The 20,337-nt window shown below is 42.2% G+C and overlaps 1 protein-coding gene across 1 annotated transcript in view; it reads left to right on the top strand.

Annotated features, from left to right (window-relative positions):
* The window catches only part of PPM1H (protein phosphatase, Mg2+/Mn2+ dependent 1H), a 130,116-nt gene that overhangs the window by 89,616 nt on the left and 20,163 nt on the right, over nt 1-20,337 (top strand). Inside the window, exons 5-6 of the mRNA XM_062567590.1 lie at nt 3,201-3,285; nt 10,575-10,693. Of these exons, the coding sequence (XP_062423574.1) occupies nt 3,201-3,285; nt 10,575-10,693 (204 nt within the window). The remainder of the gene's footprint in view (nt 1-3,200; nt 3,286-10,574; nt 10,694-20,337) is intronic.

The raw sequence follows: 20,337 nt of genomic DNA, 5'->3' as shown, positions 1-20,337 counted from the left end.
CCAGATTTTGAAGCATCAGATCTGATTATAGAAAATAAGCAAGTAGTTTAGGTTCTGTGCAAATGTCGAAATATATTCAACAGTCTAGTTGGTCACTATGGTCTACACAGTTAGGTCAATCCAAAAGATAAATGTATTTTTATGAAGATTTGGGCTCTGGATGTTTCTTTTTGTTTGCGGTGACTGAGAGGATGTAGCCCATGGCAGAATTTGCTTTGCTGTCAGCACCATCTTAGGATCTGCAGTGCTGGCACATCACTTGCAGGCACTTGGTTGTTCAGGGCTGGGATCTTTACAATCAGAAACACTCGTAACAGAATGAAGTGGCAGGAGAAGAGATACAAAAGCAGATTTGTTTTGTGCCATATTAAACTGCTTCAGCTGTACTTTGACTTTTCTTTCTAATGTAGTCCTGGTTTCTGTGACTCTGTGCCAGCTCCAAGCCAGCGAGCTTGCTTGCTGCGCGCAGGCCGCGCGGCCGTGCAGTGAGCGCAGTAAGCGCAGCCCTGCGGTTCCCTTCGCGTGGGCGCCTTAATGGGGAGCGGAGTGGTTGGGTTTGGAGGAGGGGGGAGAGGACGGGCGTGAAGCTCGCAGATCGTGTTTCTGAGGGGTGTCAGAAGAAGTGACTTTGTGGCCTCGAGGGTTAAGAGGAGCCTGTGCGGTTCACTTGCTCTCCCCAGGGTGGCGTTAGGCGGAGAAGAGGGCTTCGGCAGAGTGCTGAGGGGCTGCAGGCTGGCGACTCCTACCAAAACCAACCAAAGAAGACATCGTTTATTGATGATCGGTACAGGGTACCGTGAAGCGGTCTCCCCGTAGCCATGCTGTAATGCAGCGCCGTCCCCGAGACCCGCTTGGGCCTCGTTCGGCGTAACCGTGAGTCGCGGGACCGGGGGAGAATCCGGCCGGGCAGAGCTGGGCTTTCGCCCCCGGCCTCGCAGGTGAGGCTGCCAACGCGTGGCTCCCGTTCTGTCACCTGAACGGTCCGAGGTGCCTGTTGCCGTCACGAGACCGCTGCATATCTGGCGCGGGGAGTCAGAGGCCAGTAATGGGAAACATAAAAAAAAAAAAAGAGAGAGAGAGAGGCTCTATTTTATCAAATATCCATGTTATGTCCATGTGTTTTTATGCTAGCTCTTTCAGACGACCGCAGGCTCAATCGGCTCCTTACGACCTTCTTAAACTAGCAGTGGCAATTTGGTCGCCGTCTCATCAGCGCCTCCGATCAGTCTGGCCGAGACTGCTGCCAGAGCGCTCCTCTCTGTGCTTACCCCGCAGGCCCGTCCCTTAAACCGAGGCTTACCCCGTGAGTCAAACTGCACGTGAAAAGGTCGTAAAACCCAGCCCCTGTCGTTGAGCAAATGGCTGTAGTTCAAAGCTGCAAAAATAAAAGCAAAGGAAGAAGCTGGTTGTGTTCTTAATTCATTTTTAAACGACTTAAAGCATCGGCATTGATGATCTATCATCCAAGTGTGCTGTTAAGGCTGAAGACCTGTTTTCAGCAAACCTTTGTTATTTTTTATCAAATAGGTCTTTTTGGAAACCTATAATGCATTCAGATCTCATAAAGAGGGGGAAAAAGCCATCAAAAATTCTGCACCAATTTGTCTCAAATTAGAGTTATAACCACCATGTCTGTCTTGTTTCATGCACAGAAAATTGTCTCTAATTAGAGCTGAGGAAGGCCAGTGGGAGCCTCCTCTAATCACTACATAAGATCATTTGCAAAGAAATGCTGCAAGCCTAGAAGCAGTAAACTTACTATCTGTCAAAGAACGACTGTTTTCTCCCATCACTAGGCTCTTTTCTCACCTTTCCCTGTGCAGCTTGGTCAGGTACCAGTCTGGTTTTTGCTACCTGAAACCTGGACAGTTCCATTTCTCTTCAGTAATACTCCTTCCATTTGCATGCTAGCAATATTAGATGGTGGTTCAGAGACTATTTTAGTCCAGTGTCCTATCCGGAACACTTGGAAAGTTATGAGTTTGAAGATATGCCGTGCCACTAATTCTGCAAAGCTAGCTTGCACAAGGGTTTTCCATGTTAATGTGTCTACAATATTTCTTGGTTGCGTTGCAGTGCCTTAGATTACTGGTATAGAAGTAATGCTGACAAATTGATCAAATTATCAAGAGAACTAATCTAGTCACAACAACAGGACAAGATCACAGAAAGGAGAAGAGTTAAAATTTGTAGAAATCTGAATCTGAACAATTATTTGTTTTGTCTAAACCAAGCTCTGTGGTGACTCAAGAGGAGAGTTGGTACACTGCTAGTATCCAAGTGCTGAATTAATCTACAGACAGGTGGGGAGCAGCTCCAAATTAGGCATTAAAATCTTTAAGAGGGTATATGCTTCATCCAGCTCTTCTAAAACACCAGGTGTTGCTGTGCTTACAGAATTGCGTAAATAATAGAAAAGCAACAGAGTGAAATTCTGTGAGTGAATACCTGACCAGTATATTCAGCAGGAACACCGAGTAAATTCTTCCCCCTTGAAACTGCATTTCAGCCAGTGGGATTGCACCAGGGAAGAATCAGACCACATTTTGCATGCAACATAGCAGATTTTTAAGAGGCAACAGACAAGTGTTTGAGTTTCCTTTGTGCCATTTGCAGAAATGTATGTGAAACCTTCTAGCTGATCTATAGTCATTTCATTACTTGTCGGTTTTTGGCAGGTAGCTAGTTAGATTTGTGTTAAACAGGATTTGCTTTGCCATTTCCATTTGCTGTTAGACTAGAAACGTTCTGACATGACATATGACCAATCAATAACTGGAAGGTGGCTTGCATGAGTCATTTGAAGCCATAGTTTAGACAGCGTCAGCCACAACTGGGATTAAAACCTGCAAAGAGTTGTTCTGCAATCAGTGATTCTGCAGCATCTCCTCCGGGTGTCTGGGTTCCACTAATAAGGATACCCTGTAGACATCAACTGAAATAACTCTTGTCTTTGTTGCTTCTGTGTTTTTGTGAGCTCTGAAATGAACTTGGCATATACAAATATACTGTGTTGTTATCCAGCCTAAAGGATGCAGGACAAGAATTGTTATTCTGTTCTACTGATAACTTCAGTAGAAAAGAAATGACTTGATTTTACTGAGGCTCCACAGAGAATAAGCATCTGACTATACCCTATGGTTTTCTGTTGTTTTTCTTTTCCTTTTTTCCATACTGATGAGGCTTTATTACAATTACAGGGCTATAATAATCCGAAATGGTGAAGTCATTCCAATGTCTTCAGAATTCACTCCAGAGACCGAACGCCAGCGACTTCAGTATCTGGTAAGAGACCTGAGGACCAAATCAGCTGCTGCTGATTACCAGCTTTGTTCAGTAACACCTGAGGGGCAGACACGTGCCACTGAGTTACTGTGGCTCACTGGAGGGCCACATACCTGCTGAACACATGTGCTTTAGCCATCAGCAAATGTGAAGGGAAAAACTTGCAAATCCCAATGAAAGTGGGCTTCTCTCTTCAGTGGAGGCCATCAGTCAGCCTGGCTGTACCTTGTTTGGCTGCAGACTTTGGCAGCTCATTGGTGTTGGATAATGAGAGCTCAGACACACAACTAACAAGCCGCAGAGGTATTTCCATCCATCCCGGTGTTTACTGTGTGACAGTATAAAACATCACAGACTGCTCTTTGTGCATACATGAGCTCTATTGCAAGGTTTTATTCCTTTGCTCTAATAGTATCCTGACAGAGCCAGCTCAGGGAGAAGATTCCCAGCTTAAGGTGATTTCAATCAGTGTTAATGGTTGCAGGGTAGGATGGATGAAGAAAGACTAATTTAGTGTAGCAGAACCATTAAAACTGCGACAGGGAGATGGCTGAGGAGATATAGGATGCTTTTTACACCAAGTCATATTGACTGACAAACTGCCCCAGAAATGTAACAGTAGTCAAAATGGATTTTGTTATTTTACATGAAAACAGTCAAATCATTTTACTGGAGAACTGTTTATCAAAATATCATTCCTAACATAGCAGAGAGATTTCTTCTTTGCTTCCTCTGGTCTCCTGGTTTTATCTTCTAGAAATTCAGGCTTAAGCCAGCACAGGCTTATTAGCTCTGTCTGATCATAGGTGCATAGGTCAAGGCAGGTGGTGTTCCCTATTGTTATATTTAATAGCAAAGGTGCTATTTCTCTTCAGCCTGGCCCAAGTACTGTGGTTTGAAACTAGGCAAAATGCAGGTTGTTGCGGGTGGGGAGGAAGGTTTTAAAGACAAATTTAAAACAAGTTTATGCAACTGTCACATTTGATTCTTAGGTTCACTGTCTTGCATCTGAAAATTTCAGAGAAAATACTATTTTGGGGGTATTCATATTCAGAAAACTAAATGCAGAGGAGTTGTAATAAATATTTCTACTTCAGTTACATTTAAAATAATTTGTTTTCCTTTAAAGTAAAAGGTATCTTTAGTATCTAGAGAGTCTAGCAATTCTAGGAAATAAGAGATAACACGTTGCCTACAGGGATTTCTTTGCTCTTTTGATGTCCTTACTGTCTTGTATTTGAAAATAGCAGCTGATCTGAAAAGCATTTCTGTCATTTCCTTTGGAAATTTCTTTACCTTTGTTTGTTTGTTTTATTTCTATATGTAACAAATGTGCCAGGGCTATGGGTATCATGTTCAAAGAAAATACATGCAAGACAGCAAGAGCGTGAAACAAAATTAGAGATAATTCCAAACATAACATTCCATAAGTAACATTTTTATTCTAGCGAGAAAAAAGAGACTTCAAATTTCTTACAAAGTTGGCGTAAACATTAAACTGAAAAGGTTGCATCTATCTTGGTGAGAAGATCTTTAGATAAAGTGAAAGTCCAAATAATTTTCCTTACTCATTTGGACTGTTGCCAGATTTTTCTGTCATTCTGTTACATTAATCAATGCATCATTTTCAAAGTTCTTATCTGAAAGTTAATTTCTTTGGACTTATTCTGTCCCTTGCAATTAAAGCGTATTTTCTTTGTTCCAGAAACATTGCGCTGCTCTTTCTGAACAATAGGAAGAAATTCACGTAATCATTTTAGCATAAATATTTTACTTAGTAAATGCAGATGCTATTCACCTCATGGCTTGTCTACATGGGGAGGTTATTGCAAAGGTTAAAGGAGGGCATGAGTTTACAGCATGCTAAACATCAGCTGCAGATACTAGCAGATACTGCTAGTAACAGTCAGGGTGAAGAAGCACTATTCTGCCTTTAGTGCCTACTGACGACTTTGACCATGCAGGGAGCTGGTTTAGGTTAACTAGCATATTCTGTATTCCTGCCATGATTTTGGGGCTCTAACTTCCTTGTACAAGGAAGTCTGCAGGCTAATGAGTTGTTTAGGTGCTGTATCACTGTGTAAAGCCCTCCAGCCTAGCCTTAGACACAGATGTGTTCCAGCTAGTACTGTTTGAATAACTCGGGGGAAAAAATGTAAATGTTTTCTATATCCAGCTCCTGTTTTAATGCAATTTTATTGCTGTATATCCAAGAATGGCCCTGGGCATAGGCCTCTGGCATGGCAGCTTTAAAACAACAATCTCTCTACCGGCAGTCATTCAGTCTTCAGAGTAACTCTGGGTGTGTTCATTCCTGAGCCTCCACGTGTGCTCTGCTCTTTGCAGAGAGAGGACAACATACAGCTTCAGCACTGGCTCCTTGGCTCCTTGGTCTTCCTGCTGATTTCAGGGAGGCTGTATGGATGCTGGTGGGCCAAGGCAAGCTTGTGCATCAGGGAAGTTGTGAGGACATTCTGCTAAAAGGCAATCCTTCAATCAAATAGTGCTTCTTAAAGATGTAAGGTATGAAAGTGTTACAGCTTGGTCCTTCAGCTTCCAAAGAGGTTCAGTGCACGTAATGCTTCCATTCCATCATCAGGCATTCACAAGCTTTTTTTATGATTTTGTTTATTTATTTTCAAACACTCTGGTGCTTGAAGCTTACATAATGCTTACTCTAGGAAAGCTCTGACTTTCTGTATCGGTATGTCTTGAGAGAGAAAACAAAATCCAGTGTTGAGTGGGAACTGCTCTGGTGCATTCTGCAGTTATGTAGGGAAAGACTGCGAGATGCAATTTTCTTTTTACCTTCTAAGGAGGCTATTAATTTCAATCCTGATAGCCTAAACTGTAACAGTAGATGGTGTAACATTGTTACTTCTTTCCTCAGAAAATGTGTTTAAAATGAATGATGAATGAGAGTATTGCAGATGAGTGTATTGCTCCTAGTTATCAAAGTTGTTCTTCAAAGGTGTCATTTGAGGTCAAAATGATGCTATTGTGTATAGTATCCATGCATGCAGCCAGAGTGTGTCCCAAAAGTTCACAGCTCAGACCAAAGATGGTGTACTACTGCTGTCAGGGCAGAATACCAGTAGAGATTGGCAGCCATCGGTGGTATTGAGCCCTGATACTCTGCATCTGGCACCAAGCAAACAATGACTCACAAGCCTAGACAGACATGAGTTCACCGAGGGTGTATTCTTATTTTGTTATTCAGGTGAGGATGATTAAGTGATAATTAATTATCTACTGAATTATTTTACTGCTTACTAATTTATTTACTTATTAATTTATCTACTGAAGGATGCCTGGGAAATCCAAGCCAGAACAGAAAATGAACCTAGATCTCCCAAATCTCAGTTCAGTGCTCCAGTTACAAATCAGCTGCTGCTTAATTTTCTTACAGTTTATAGATCACATGATAGATATATAGATTATATGCCTCACCCAGTGTAGAACTATTTTGCTGATCTGATATAGCATGTGGCACTATGGTTAAGGATATGCGTGGTTTTATGGAAAGGGTCCTGTCCTTTTATAATAGAGGAAAGACCAATCCAGAGATGGATTCTGCTTTCACTTCCCTCTACTACCACATCCTTGACATCATAACTTCTGTTTTGCTTAAATATGAATGCAGCCATATCATAATGGATGGTTTAATTTATAGAAGTTCTCCTAGATATATTGTGCTATACATGCTATTTTAAGTTTTAGTACCATGTAGTAGAAAATACGATGGGAGAAAATGGCACAAGATGATGATATAAGATATAATTGATGTAGGTGAAAATAGCAAGTCTGAGAATACCATGTAATGTAGTGAAAACTAGCGCCAATGATGTCCCAGAGCAGTTTCTTCAGATATAGCTGGAAAAGGTATCACAGGACTTGGCAAAGGGATGAGGGAAAGACACTTGCAAGGTACAGTAAGATACGCACAACATTCCCTGCTACATAGTTATCTAGGACACGAATGTGCAAGTCTATGTTTAGCTTTGTTCCATATGTGCTTTGCTGATCAATATTAATTAAAAAAAAAAAGAACACAGCAGGAAATAAGTGGTCTCTTGAAACAGACATGGCTAATATTTCCTTCAGCAGACTGTTTTATGTTACTAATGTTGAATGTAATAAATCTAACCATAAAATTTACCATAAAATGATCGGGTACCAGAAACATATGATACAGAATATGCCAGTCTTGTTCCAAAAAAAATCTAATAGCTTTGAGAAGAAAATTGATGGAAAATACTCCAGGTTCACAACACAGAATAATATCGTCTGATCATGCCTCCTAAGAATATATAAAGTGTTTGACAAACACCCTGTTTATTAATAAGGAGGTAAGTATCGTTTCTCTAAATGATATTTGTTATCAAAGGTTCTTCCAATTTGAGTCTAAACAAATGAAAAGAATACAGAAAATATGATGCCTCCTTTCTGTTGAAATTCTGGCAGTTAGTTCACTTAGTGTTTTTGTTTCTCATTTGATCAGTTAAAGAGATTTCTTAATGTCTGCTTGTATGTCTGCTTTAAAGATCTGTGGCTTTTTACTGTGTTACTTTTTGTTTATTTTCTGATTCTCTTGCTCAGCAGAGTTTGATTGGGGTGCAGAGGGAGAACAGCTCTGTCTTGTAGTAAATAGAGAACAGCTCAACAAACCAGACTGAAAAGTCAGAGCTGAGGTTTAGAGTAGAACATTCCGCTCTCTGTAGAATTACCAGTGAAACATCAAGAATAACTTAAAAATTGTTCACATAAGAATTCAGCTCACAGCCACCAGAAGCTTCCAAATTGCTCTTTTCCCTCTGTTCTACTGACGCCAAAAATATTAGAATCAAGTTAAGATCCCTAGCTTGTAAATCAAGCATTGAGGCTTGGCTGTGGGAGAGAAATCTTATTTGAACATTAGCAGTCCACTGGTAACTCTGCCAGCTTTGTTAATCTTATTTCACTTGTGACCTCAGACTTTCCATCTGAGTAAATCTCTATGAAATGCAGTCTCTCCCAATAGCTTTCCCTTTTCAATAAGGGCAATTCTTGTTTTCAAGGGGAAAAATGCTAAAAGCCTCTAGCTTCGTTTCTTCTGGACTTGTGATCCAGCGTAATAAGTAAGCTGATAATCTGATGGTTAAATAACTCCATTTTGATGTCAGGTATGAGCCTTTTTCTTTAAATAAGACTTCCTGTTTTATAGGTGAATAACACTAGTCTTCAGCTAGAAGTGGTTTGTAATGATTTAATCAAGCTAAACTGTGCATTTTAAAAAGTGAACTCAATTACATTTCCTAAGGAGACTATTGACGTCATTGTTTACAGTACCATCAACTGCAAAGAATAAATATTACAAAAGAAAGTCCAGCTTTCTCCCATCAGTGTGTAGCAATGCATCAAACAAATCGTTGGGGATGTTACATCTTCATTGTAACTGGAAAAAAATAAATGCAATATTGCATATACTTTTGAAAAGAATCCAGAGTTATGAAAGGGCAAAAAGCCTCATCTGGATGAGTACTGCTAGACCTTTGAAAAGTCAGTAGTACTTCACAGCCATTTCTGTAACGAGGAACAGGAATCCAATTAGATGGCCCTGGAGAGAAACAGACTGGGGGGGGGCAACTTGGCGGGCTGCAGATTGCAGGAAATAATGTAATCCCCTTAACCGTGTGTGGAGGGAGAATTTGACGGAGCCCCTGTTCCAGAAAGGGATCACGATGTCAAGATCACGCTTGCATGCTTGAAAGCTGCCTCTCGAAAGCAGCCTCCAGCCTCGTCCACTGCACAGAGCAGTCTCCCGGCACTGCATCTTGGTGGAGCTCGGAGGTGGTTTCTGGCAAAGGCAGCAGTGACAACTCGAGAGTAGGGTCGAGCCATGATGTGCTGAGCCTCTTCCAACTAATTAAATTAAATTTAGCAGGAGCAGGCTCAGCCCTTAAATGCAGGAAATATTTTATTGGGAACTATCTGTGTGATGGCTGCCAGGTAGATCAATAAGGCCTTGCAGTACTTCCTGCGGCTCACATTTGATGAGTACTAGATTTATGACAAACTCCGAAACTAAAGCCAGCCCATTTGGTCTGTCCTAATGGCAGCTGCTACTGGAGATAAGACAGACTTTGTTGTCTTAACTGTCTGGATACGAAAAAAGTTATCTGCAAAAAGGTTAAGAAACACAGGTCTTTTTCAGCCAGTGCTCTCTAACCAGTTTGGCTTGAGGAACGCGCTCGCACTGCGTTTTGAGGGAAGGAGTAGGAAAAGTCTTGGTTATGCAAATGTTAGAAATGAGTGAGGGTTATTTCAGTAAGAAATACAGTATGTGAAAGGATTAACCTACCATATCAGATGATCTGTGCAAAAATCCCAAATAAAAGATGCATTGGGCAAGCAAATTAAGCTACCTTGCCTTCTGCAGAATCAGTTCAAAAGTGCTTAGTTATCAGATACGATCGTAGGCCACTGCCAAAGAGGCCTCACAGCATCTTGAGATCAACGCAACAGAAAGGTTAATAGCCACAGGGATCAAATGTTAACACTGGCAAAAATATTAGTTACAGTTGTAACCAGAAACTGCTTCTACTTTTCTTAAATTATATTCTCTGTGAAAGAAATTGCTTTTAGAAAACAAGGGAAGAAGGTGTTGTGCAATGCGTGTTTATTTGCAGTTTTGCATGTGATAGGGTGCAGCATGCTCAACAGGAAAAAGGGAACAGAGTTTTTCACTTTCCTTGAGATTGTGAAGATTAAGTGAAGGCTCGTAGTAATACTAGGTGGTGCCTGTTGTCAGTGTAGCTGAACTGGGTATCAGAAGGCTTGAGCTTCTTCACAGCTCCAGCACCTCTCCAGCCAGAGGGGTGCTCTGTGGCTTTGGTCTTCAACCACTCCCTTCTCTCCAGCCCACAGAAGGAGATGCCTCTGCTTTCTCTAGCTACAGACTCCTTCAGCGTTGTTGGATGAAGTATACTTTAGTAATCCCAAATGTTGAGACCTGGGGAGAAGAACTGAGAGATTTTGAGCAGGAGAGGATCGCTCATACTGCAACTGCTGCTGGACACCAGACAGTCCATCAGGATTGTTGTACGCAAACCCTGTTTGCTGAAAGAGAGCTTGTCATCTTCCATGTATTAAAAAAAAAAAAAAAAAGAAAAAAAAGAAAGGAGAAAAAATGTGTGAAAAAAGTGTGTGGGAGTGAGCGGGAAGGGATGGTAATATTAGCTCATTAAAAATAGATGATATCCTGTTTTATGATACTTGTGTGGTATCTGTGGCTTGGTTTTTACCCACAGGCTTACATGCAGCCCCACTTGCTGGGAAATGAGTTCACACATTTAGAGTTTCCACGGAGGGTGCAGCGCAAGGAGGTTGGAAAGAGGATGCTCTACCGCGACTTCAACATGACCGGCTGGTAAGAACATGCCCCTTCACAGCCTTCTCCCCACCCTAACCTGCTTTGGATGCATTTGTGGTTAATGTAAACCTGTCTGCATCAAAAGTGGTAGTATACCTGTATATGTACTATAAGGATAGGTATCTCCTTTCAAGGATATTTTTCTTTTAGAAGCTAACATTTTAAATAAGTTGGAGCCCTCTTTCCATGCCCAGAGGACATCAGCTTGCTTTAGTGTGTTAGCACTTAAGGGGTAGACGTGCCAGGGGATCTTTCTGAAAGCTGAACAGCTTTCCTGTCTTGGAAGTGGCTTTTTATAGAATCTGGATCAGTGGGCTGTTTTTCCTTCCCACGATGAAAAACTATTGCAAAGGGAAGAGCTGCCTCCCATATTCCTGTACAGATGGCGCCTGATTTGGATAATCTTAAGGAATTGTTTTAGACACAGGCCTACCTCAGTAGAAGTTGCAGCCAGCCTAAAATGAAAAGATTTGAATGAAAAGCATTTGACTTAATGTACTGAAGACAGGAAGAGCAATGAGTTTTTGTCTGTGGCTAAATGTCATCATTGTTCTGTGTCAATTCAAGAGGTTCCTTCCCAAGCAACTCCCCTCACTTACAGAAGCTGTATGTGCTCTATATGCGACCTATAAATGTGAAGGTCCTTTATATGCAAACGGTCTTCTGTTACATGCTGGTTGTGTTTTAGCATTCTTAGCAAATGTTCATGCAGGAAGGAGAAAGGCGGAAGGGATGAAAAAGCTTGAGCTCTTGTAGGTTTGAAGATCTGGATGACCACACACACCTACAGCTCCACACATTTGTGATTGTCCCATGCTTCACTGCCCATAAATATGATATTTTAGTGGCAGAATAATTATTTAAGTTTATCATTGTAATCTGGAGTGTTTAAATTGTACAGAACATGTTAATCTGAGAATAACCATCGTTGTCTGTCATCTTGAACAGCTGCTAGTAGAAATACACAGTTCCTCTGTGAAATTTAATTTTAAAAAGCTGCAGGCATGATCCAAAAGGATAGAAACAAAAAGAGTATGTTAGTTGAACTGAGCAGTTAAATAGGAAAATATTTGGAAGATGGTGGGATAGTCTGCCCAGCCTCTGCTAAGGGGGTTCTCTCACTGAATTCATGACCTCTCTGAAGACATCTCTAAAGAATGGTTCAAAATGTAGATTTCCAGAAGCTCTTTTTTGAGACGAGAGAGGCTACTGAAAAAACTAATTTTAGGGGGAGCTACAGAAGTATCGTGGGCCAAGGTCTCCTTAAAAAAAAAAGAGCAGAATTTTTTTCGTTGTGATCAGAAGACAAGCAGGATTTTTGCACATTCATGGGGAGTTGTTTTGCTTTTTTCCAGTTGGATAACAGTCGGGAAGGGAGATGAGGTTAGAATGGTTGAAGTAGCAGCACGTGTAAGTAACACAGCTCTTCTACTAATAAGTCAGGAAGACTGTGAGGAACTGCAAAGAGTGAAATGATTTACATGAATGGGCATCACAGTGATCAGATTCAGTATTGATAAGTACCAAATAAAGCATGAAGTGGGAAAAATAACTATTTGTGTGTGTTAGCAGTTCCCATGAACTTGAGAATCATGTTAAAGAGTTCAGTGAAACTTCTGCTTAGTTTACTGTTCCGGTCAGAATCACCAACAGGATGTTAGGATGCACACAGGACTGGAATGATTTAAAATTAAAAGAAGAGATAATTCTGTATATCAATTCGAGCCTTGTTTGTAAGTCTGTGAATAGCACTTTCACCTTATTGAAAATGGTTATTGCATAGCTAATATTTTGCATTAGGAGAAAAGTAAATGAGCACAATTTTAGAAGTACAATAATGAGTAAGATAGAAGAGATTGGGTAAGTCTAAATGAATTGCAAATTTAATTCAATGTATTGTTTTTCAGTATTGGTATGTAAACTCTTCCTAGCATATGGCAAGGGGGAGAAGCGAGTTGATTTTCCTGTTGATTTATATGAATTTCCTGAATTTCAGGACACACGTTGTTCTAGTTACAGATTTCAATACGGTCAGTACACAGATTGCCCTGAGTTTAGCACAAATATGACTCCGCATATCCAGGAACAAATACTTGAACTGTGACTTGAGTATTCAAGCCTCAGTGTTGACCTAGAAAGAGATGGCCTACTCCAAGCAAACGCATGTGGAGACCATGATGATGCTCTTTCTCTCCCTGCTGTTCATTTTGAATTTTGGCTGGAAATAGAAAATGTCCTGAGTAAAAGAATCTAGATTTTTTTTTAGCCAATTTCATATCCCACAGTTAATTTTACCTTTTAGTTGTTTGCTTCAGGACAATAAAGTGGTGAGGGGATCGCTCTATCTCCATAGTATTTAGGTAAATCAGAGTCGTTCTAAATAAGGTTCTGGTGGTTTTTGTCAGGACATTTGCCAAGGAAGGCTTGTTTTCCATGAAATTGTGTGCAGTGATCTCCTAAGTGGAGGAGAAACAATCTGCTTCTATTTATCATAAAGTCTGCATCAATTTTAATGGCTAAGAATGTGGCCAAGATGTTAGCTTTCCAGCTTGATTGGCCTGTAGAGGTGATAGTCTGGGGTGGCTGGTGTTGCACAGTGATAGTTTTCCATTTCAATATTCTCACTTCTATTTTCTTCCGTTTCTAATTTCTAGAATTAATTGCTGCATCAGGACAGAATGGCCTGTGTACATCTCTGTATGTGTTTGTTTCTCAGGACAGTAGCTATCATGGAGAATAAATTAGCATATGTATTCCCTTTTTAGAAAAAGTTGGGTAGAGTATTAACCAGCTGGAGCTCGCTACACAAAAATGCTGGCAAACCTTTATCGCTTCTACTGCAGATGATCAATTGCCAGAATCTTTTTTGGTCAATGACTTCCCTGGATGTTGACTTTCGCGTGTATGAGTAGAGATATCCAGGTGATCTTAGCAAAAAGCAGTCGCTCTTGTAGTTAATTACTGATCCGTTAGTAAGATGGTGTAAAACACAGCTCTGATGCTTTCTCTGGAAAAAGAACTTTTCATTTTAAAATTCAGGGTGCTTTCTGTGGTTTCTGTTGGAAGCTGTATGATTTTTTTTTTCTTTTTTTTTTTCTTCCTCCCTTGTCCTGTGCTCTGGAGCTTTGCAGCTTCTCAGCAATGGACTGGCTTGCCCAGCTTGTTTGGCTTACAGAAGGTTATTGTCTCTGGGTCTGTCACCATGCATTTGGCCTCCCACACCCGCTTTTTTAAAATTATTACGTATTTATTTTTTTCCCCGTGAAGTTTCCACATTGGCTTTGTCTCGGCAGCCCGCTGTGGTAGCAACGCTGCCGAGTTCCCCCACGGCGTTAAGGACAACCGCTGAGCCGGCAATTGCATTGCCAGCCCGAGCTGCCTGTAACTGCTCTGAGACCAGCCTTGCCCTCCTCCCTCTGCCACCTCTCAGCCCCTTCTCCTTTCTCTGCAGTGGGAGTCAGGGCCAGAAACGCGCTGCGGCGTTTGGGTGGGAGCTGACCACGAGCTGCCCCGCGCGATTGGAGGTTGTGACCGTAGCAAGGTGCCGGCAATGTGTCTAGGAGCTGCGTCCCCCGCTGAACGAGCCTCCGAGCTGTAATTTGCTGGCAAACATCTGTGTTGCTAACAGGCTTTCGCAGCTGGATCCCTGGGCTAGGGTTTTTAGGCCCACGGCTGGCAGGGGTTACACTTTCACGGTAAAGAAGGCCGTTCTGGTGGCTTTTGCAAGTCCCGGCAGCAGAGGTGTCGGGGAGAGGCAACTGGCCACATAAGCAAAATGTTCCAGTGTTAAGAAGGGCGCAGGTAATCTGAGGTAAAAGCACATAAAAAAGAAGCAGGCCGGGTGATAAAATAAACTAGCGTTTGTCTTCAGATACCCGCGTGTGTTTTAAGGAGTGCACAAAATCAGTATTTTCCATCTCCTCCTTTTGTTGAAGGCACAGTTGATCAAGTTTGCTGCACCCATGCGTAAATCCGGTGTGAACAATTTCCGGTTTTCTTCTTGAAACAGGTATTTCCGAGTGTTTTGTTCTGACTGTATTTTAGAGCACTTCCTGAAACCTGCTCTGTGGCTTTCTGGTTTATTGTGCTCCTTACTGGCACGCACACGCACACACGCACAGCTACTTCTGCCAGTGTTCCCCTGCAGGGCCGGAGGATCCTTGCAGCAGTATATTTCACCAAAGGCATCCAGAAGGCATTGCCACTTGGCATCAGTTTTTGTGGTTTTCCAAATTACGTTTCGCCTTGGAACATAAACAGAAGCCTTTCTACCGTCTGCAGTAAAGTAAAAGGTTTTAGGGTCTGAAGCGACGGAAGAGCCCCAGACCAAAAGTCCCCTTTTAGACCTGATTTGTTGGTGACTTGCTTTGCCCTCAGAGATTGCACAGAATTACACCCCATCCAAAAAGGTTTAACGAGGTCTCGTCCCAGCTTCTTTCAAAGGGTTAAAATCCCAGGATACAGCCAGCAGGAACACCGTACGATCCGGCTGAGCACGCTGTATTCCTAGCAGCAGAGCTATTACCAGCTCAGTGTCTGGTGAGGTTTTGTTGTAGTACCCGATTAGCCACCCAATGACCGGCTCGTCTGGGGGAATCGCCTGCGTGCTCGTGATTCATTCCAAACCAGAACGGCTGGTGCCCTGGGGCTAGCGCTGAGCAAAAAACATTTTATTCTAGAGTCAATATTGTCCACTTTGTGGCACGCTGCCAACCTATTCTGTGCTCGCTCTTTTCTTTCCAACAGGAAATGTCTTTCAGCCTCTAAGCATCTGATTAAAAAAGCAACTTCGCTTTGCGAGTCATTTTGTTTTGTTTGAGATGGTTGCCTTCTGCTTTTATTGTGCAGCCCGCCTTGCAGTCTGCGGCTCAGACTCCGGCTCACAAAAACCAGGGTCTCATTAATCACTTATTGGGGATCTGGAATACCGCGTCGAGAGCCGATGGACATGTTGTGCTTGGTAACGTGAGAGCCGGTTTGAACAAATATCGTCAGTGTGGCTGCTGTCTTCCTCTTTATTGCGCCGTTCAATGTGCTTTGACAGCGCATTCAGGTAGCCTGACAGCGGAGTGCATAAGCAGATTGAGAAATGCCACAGAATGCTCTATGAAGCAGGCGCCCGCGCTGCACCCCTCCGTTTAATATAAATTGATTTATTGAATCAAGCGCAGAAGCCCTGTTACAGAAACCTCAGGCTATATCCTCTAGAGAACCACCTAATAAAACAGCCCCAACTGACACTCCTCATTAGCTTTTCCACGGATCCCAAGGCAGTGTTTAAAGTGACAGTGTCCCTCTTTCTGGCTTGAATTTATCTGCTGGCTAATGCCTGGGGGTCTAATTAGCTTAGCATTATTAGTCTTATTCAGATAAGCTGCATTTCCTAACAGCTTGATTCCAACTTGTAAAAAGTAATTGGAAGTCTGCAAACCCTGTGCCATAACCTGCTTGATTACACCTTTTAGCCAAATTCAAGTAATTTACAGAAAGTCATCTTTTTCCCCCCCTCCATTTTAATTGAGCTTTTTTCTTTTTTCTTTTTTTCTTTTTTTTTTTTTTTTTTTTTTGTCTAGTGAAACCTTCTGTGCTACTTCTGTTGAAATCCTGGCTGTATTGTTGTGTTTGAGACCTCAGCCATATCCTTTGTACAATCACCAGGGAGAGATCAAATTTTAATTTCATAATTACTTCACAAGAAAGCAGCCTTTTCCCCAGTCATGCCTGGTATTAATTTCCTCCCAGCAACTTACATTTTCATAATTTAATGATTATGGGCCACCTTAGCAGCATTAGGCCTTTGTAGAGAGAGGAGAGAGAAGATGTCATTTTTTTGCAGCAGAAACCGTGCTCCACAGCCACTTGCTTTGCTGTTTGCTTTTTGCTCCCTTTGCAAGGCACCGTGGCGTGGGCCGGGGTGCATGCAGCCGGAGCCGTTTGCTCAGTCGTGCCTGGGTGTCTGAGACACAGCTCTGCCATGAAGAATGGCTGTTTGCAACACGCATGTTATGCATCTTTCTGAGATTTGCAGCCTTAGCTGCAGAAACAACGGGAGACGAGAGTTGACCCACTGTGTACAGCACATCTCCTGACAGTGATGGATGGCTCTGTTTTCCCAAAGTGCACACATGCCATAGGAGCTGAGCCAGTGTCTTTGGGCAGGATAAAACAAAAAAACAACCAAAGAAAAAAGTAACTGTCTGCTGTGACAAAGGAGAAAACTGCGTCTGGGGAAAGGCTGTTCAGAAATGGCCTTGCTGGGGCCAAGTGAGCCTGAGCTCGGCCTCTGCCTTGCCCCACGCTCGAGTGCTGTGCAGGCAGGGATGCCCAGCCTGGTTCTGTTGGCCAGAAGCTGAACTGAACCGATAATCTGCAAAGGGAAGACTAAGCACTGAAATGTGCTTAGTGACGCATCTTCTGCCTGGTGAGGTGAAGTCTCTTCTCCCATTCCTGCTTTCTTGTCCAGACGCTTTCTCTGGCTTTTCTGAGTTGCACACATTCCACATAACCTCCTCTGGATCCCTAGGAAATCCTCTTTCTTTCTGTTGCCACCAGAGATTGACTTATGGCTCTGCTCCCGGCTCAGAGGAGGCCCCTTGCTCCTCAGAGGAGTTTCCAGCCCTGCGGTGAGAGGATGAGCTGTCGCTTGCTGTGTCTCTCGCTCCCTTCCCCATCCGACACTACAGGGATGTTTCCCAACGATCTCCTTCCTTCCAGAGGATCCCAACTAGCCAGAGTGCAGCAGACACTGCAAGGCAAACAAGCCATCTTTCTCCCATCTGCTGCACCATGTCTTTTTAACAAAATATACAGTAAACTGTGCATTTCCAAACGGTTCCTCTGTCCATCACAGTGCGTTAAGCCCCATAGGGTGTTAACAGCCCACTTCCCTTATCCCCCTATCTCCAGGGTAAATTGAGGCCAAACCTTCCTGTTTGGCTTTTAAAAGTAGAAGAGATAAAGTAAAATTTCAGAAGTGCTTAAGACACTGAGTTCTCTGGAGGAAAAGAAAAATGAACTGGTAAAACTTGCAGACCATTGATTCACTTGGTCTTGAGTGTGCATGCAGTTTTGGTCCCTCGTTGTGGGTGAGGGAAGCTCTCCCCACCAGAAGAGGCTAGTTGAACAGCTTGTAGAGTACTTGTTCTGTTCCTCCTGCCTGGTGTGAGCACAAAACCAGCAAGCGAAGATGCTTGTGAATACACTTAATGGTGTTTTTCCCTGATTTGCCCTTCTCTGTCTAAGCAGCTCTCCAGAACTGCACTCTCCCCAGCTTTTCCATCCTACTACTGCTTTCTTTTAGTGCTCTATTAGAGGTAAATAAAATAAAAAAAAATCAGCCGCACTTAGGAAAGTGCATGAAAGAAGATGCAGGTATTTGTTGGGTAGCTAAGATGTGTAGTTTGTTTAGCTTCTGCAGTTTTTTGACCAGGAGAGCATGGTGCTTGGAGGATGCTTCCTGTCATGGTGAGGTCTTGACTCTGTGTTAGGATTGTGCAGCATGGTAAGGACTGCCTGCAGGTCCAGCCCTCAGAGTGGTCTGATTTGAGCAAGCCAGAGATCATATGTAAATTATATATATTTTTAATTCACAAGTGGGCTAAGCCAGCCGTATGTACGGAACTAGAAATTTCAAAATGAAGCATTCTGCAGTTCCAGGTTCAGAAGAAGGGGGTTCTGCCTTTTCTGGGGAAAATGGATGTTTTAAGACTCATTTTTTTTCTCTTTATGTGACAGAAATCCTATTAGAGCGTTTTGGTTTGTAGAATAGATGTTACCCTAAAGCTGTGTTTTGTGCGTATGTGCGTGTATATCTTTCTTATTTAATCTATGTGGTTTTGCTATCAGTCTTTCTCTAACATCAGTATGGCTTATGTGCTTTTGTGATATTTGTATATCTCAACTTTGCCTCATTGAACTGTATGTCAGATGAGTGATAGAGAAAAGAAACTGAGGCACTGAAATGTTGCAGCTAGCCTATCCAGAGGGTATTTAATGTCAGCGCGTGGAGTAAGGGATCCTGACTCTGCAAAAGACAATAGAGATGACCGGTTCTTTCTGGGTTGGTGATTTGAGTCCTGTTATACAAAGGATTATTTCTTGTTGAATTCCTATTTTTCTAGCAAGTTTTGTGGTTCCTCCAGGATTAAAATTTGGTTTTCTACTGGTATGACCAGGAAATGTTGAGCAGAGGGGTAGAGCATGGTTTGTTAGGTACTTTTTTTTATACAGTTAGTAACAAAGCAGTACTAGAAATATCTCATGTCCACAAACGGGTCTCAAAGGAGAGCCTTCATCGTTGTATTCAGTATAAAGTAAGACATTTCTGAAGCTGTAGTGCTTTTTCTTTGTGCTTGCCCCAAGTGGGTTATGCTTTGTGCTTCAAGCTAAAGCCCTTTGACAATTCTGTTGCTGTTCTTCAGGTATAATTTGCAGTTTACTATCAGGTGTCACTGATCTGAAACACAGGCAAACTTTCTAAAGCCAAGTGCTATGGAAAGGCAGAGAACACAGTGGGCGCAAGCCTGGAGTCTCCTGTTATTCACACATTGAGCCTTCCAGGGCAGGATAGATTGTGTTTTTGCTACCATCTGTTGTGCCTAGGAGTGCCAATGCAATACCTTTCATGAACAGTAAACTTGCACTATTTGCTGTAAAAGCAAACTTAATATAATGTTGTTGTTGTTGTATTAACAACAGCTTCAACTCTTACATGAATTTGCATTTACTTTAATATGGCCAATTTTAAGAACAAATTATGTGTCAGGAGAACGCTTAACATATGTGAGAGGTTATCTAGGATTTTGGCTCTGAAATCTGTATGTAGGAGCTGACAATTTTTTCAAGTTCAGCACCCAGCAATTTGCAGGTAACTTTGGCAATCTTTTATTTAAAGGGCATTATGTTGAGCATTGCTAATGATTGTGGGAACCATAGGAAATCTATTCCATAGATTACTATGTGCATTTAGCAGCTTCTAGTCATTTATTGTTTGTATTTAGAACAGATTGCGATTGCCATGTAACATCATCTCAGTCCTAGTTCTTTAATTCTGACATCTCTTTTGGCTCCTGGTGCTATTTGGCCCAGTTTTCCAAAATGTTGATCCCGAGTCCAAATGTAACTTTGTGGGTGGTACATGTGTCAAGCCCTAGTTCACTATTTTTGGACAGCGTTTCATAGATCTTTTTAAATGAAAAGAAGAAACGAAGTCAAATGGGAAAAAAGAATGCAACTAGATCTAGCTGGGCACATGCTTGCCTTCTCTACCCTTATCTTCTTCCCTCCCTCCTTCCCCCCCCCCCCTCTTTTTTTTCTGTTTGGGAAAAATAGAGCTTTACATGGCAGAAACGGTTGCCAGGCTTTAGGCTCTCTCAGAGCAGCAAGCAACACTATAGCCTTCTCTTTATGACCTTTGTTGGCCCATTGTGGTGGCCACTGAGTTCTTTTGAGATGCAGATGAGGAAGATGAGGGTGGAGGGATTGCAACCCTGTGTCTGTGTTTGTTACAACAGAGAGCTGGGCTGAATTATATAGATGTCTGAATGAGGCAGGGTTGGCATTAAGCAAAACAACCAACCAAACCCCCTCAGGTTCTCCATATGTCTGTATTTCATATACCTATTGCCATATTATATGTTTAT

Source organism: Rhea pennata, chromosome 1, assembly GCF_028389875.1.
Source record: "Rhea pennata isolate bPtePen1 chromosome 1, bPtePen1.pri, whole genome shotgun sequence".
In the NCBI taxonomy this organism is placed as follows: domain Eukaryota; kingdom Metazoa; phylum Chordata; class Aves; order Rheiformes; family Rheidae; genus Rhea; species Rhea pennata.
The sequence above is the reverse complement of the archived record's forward strand: the minus strand, read 5'-3'. Positions and strand labels throughout refer to the sequence as shown.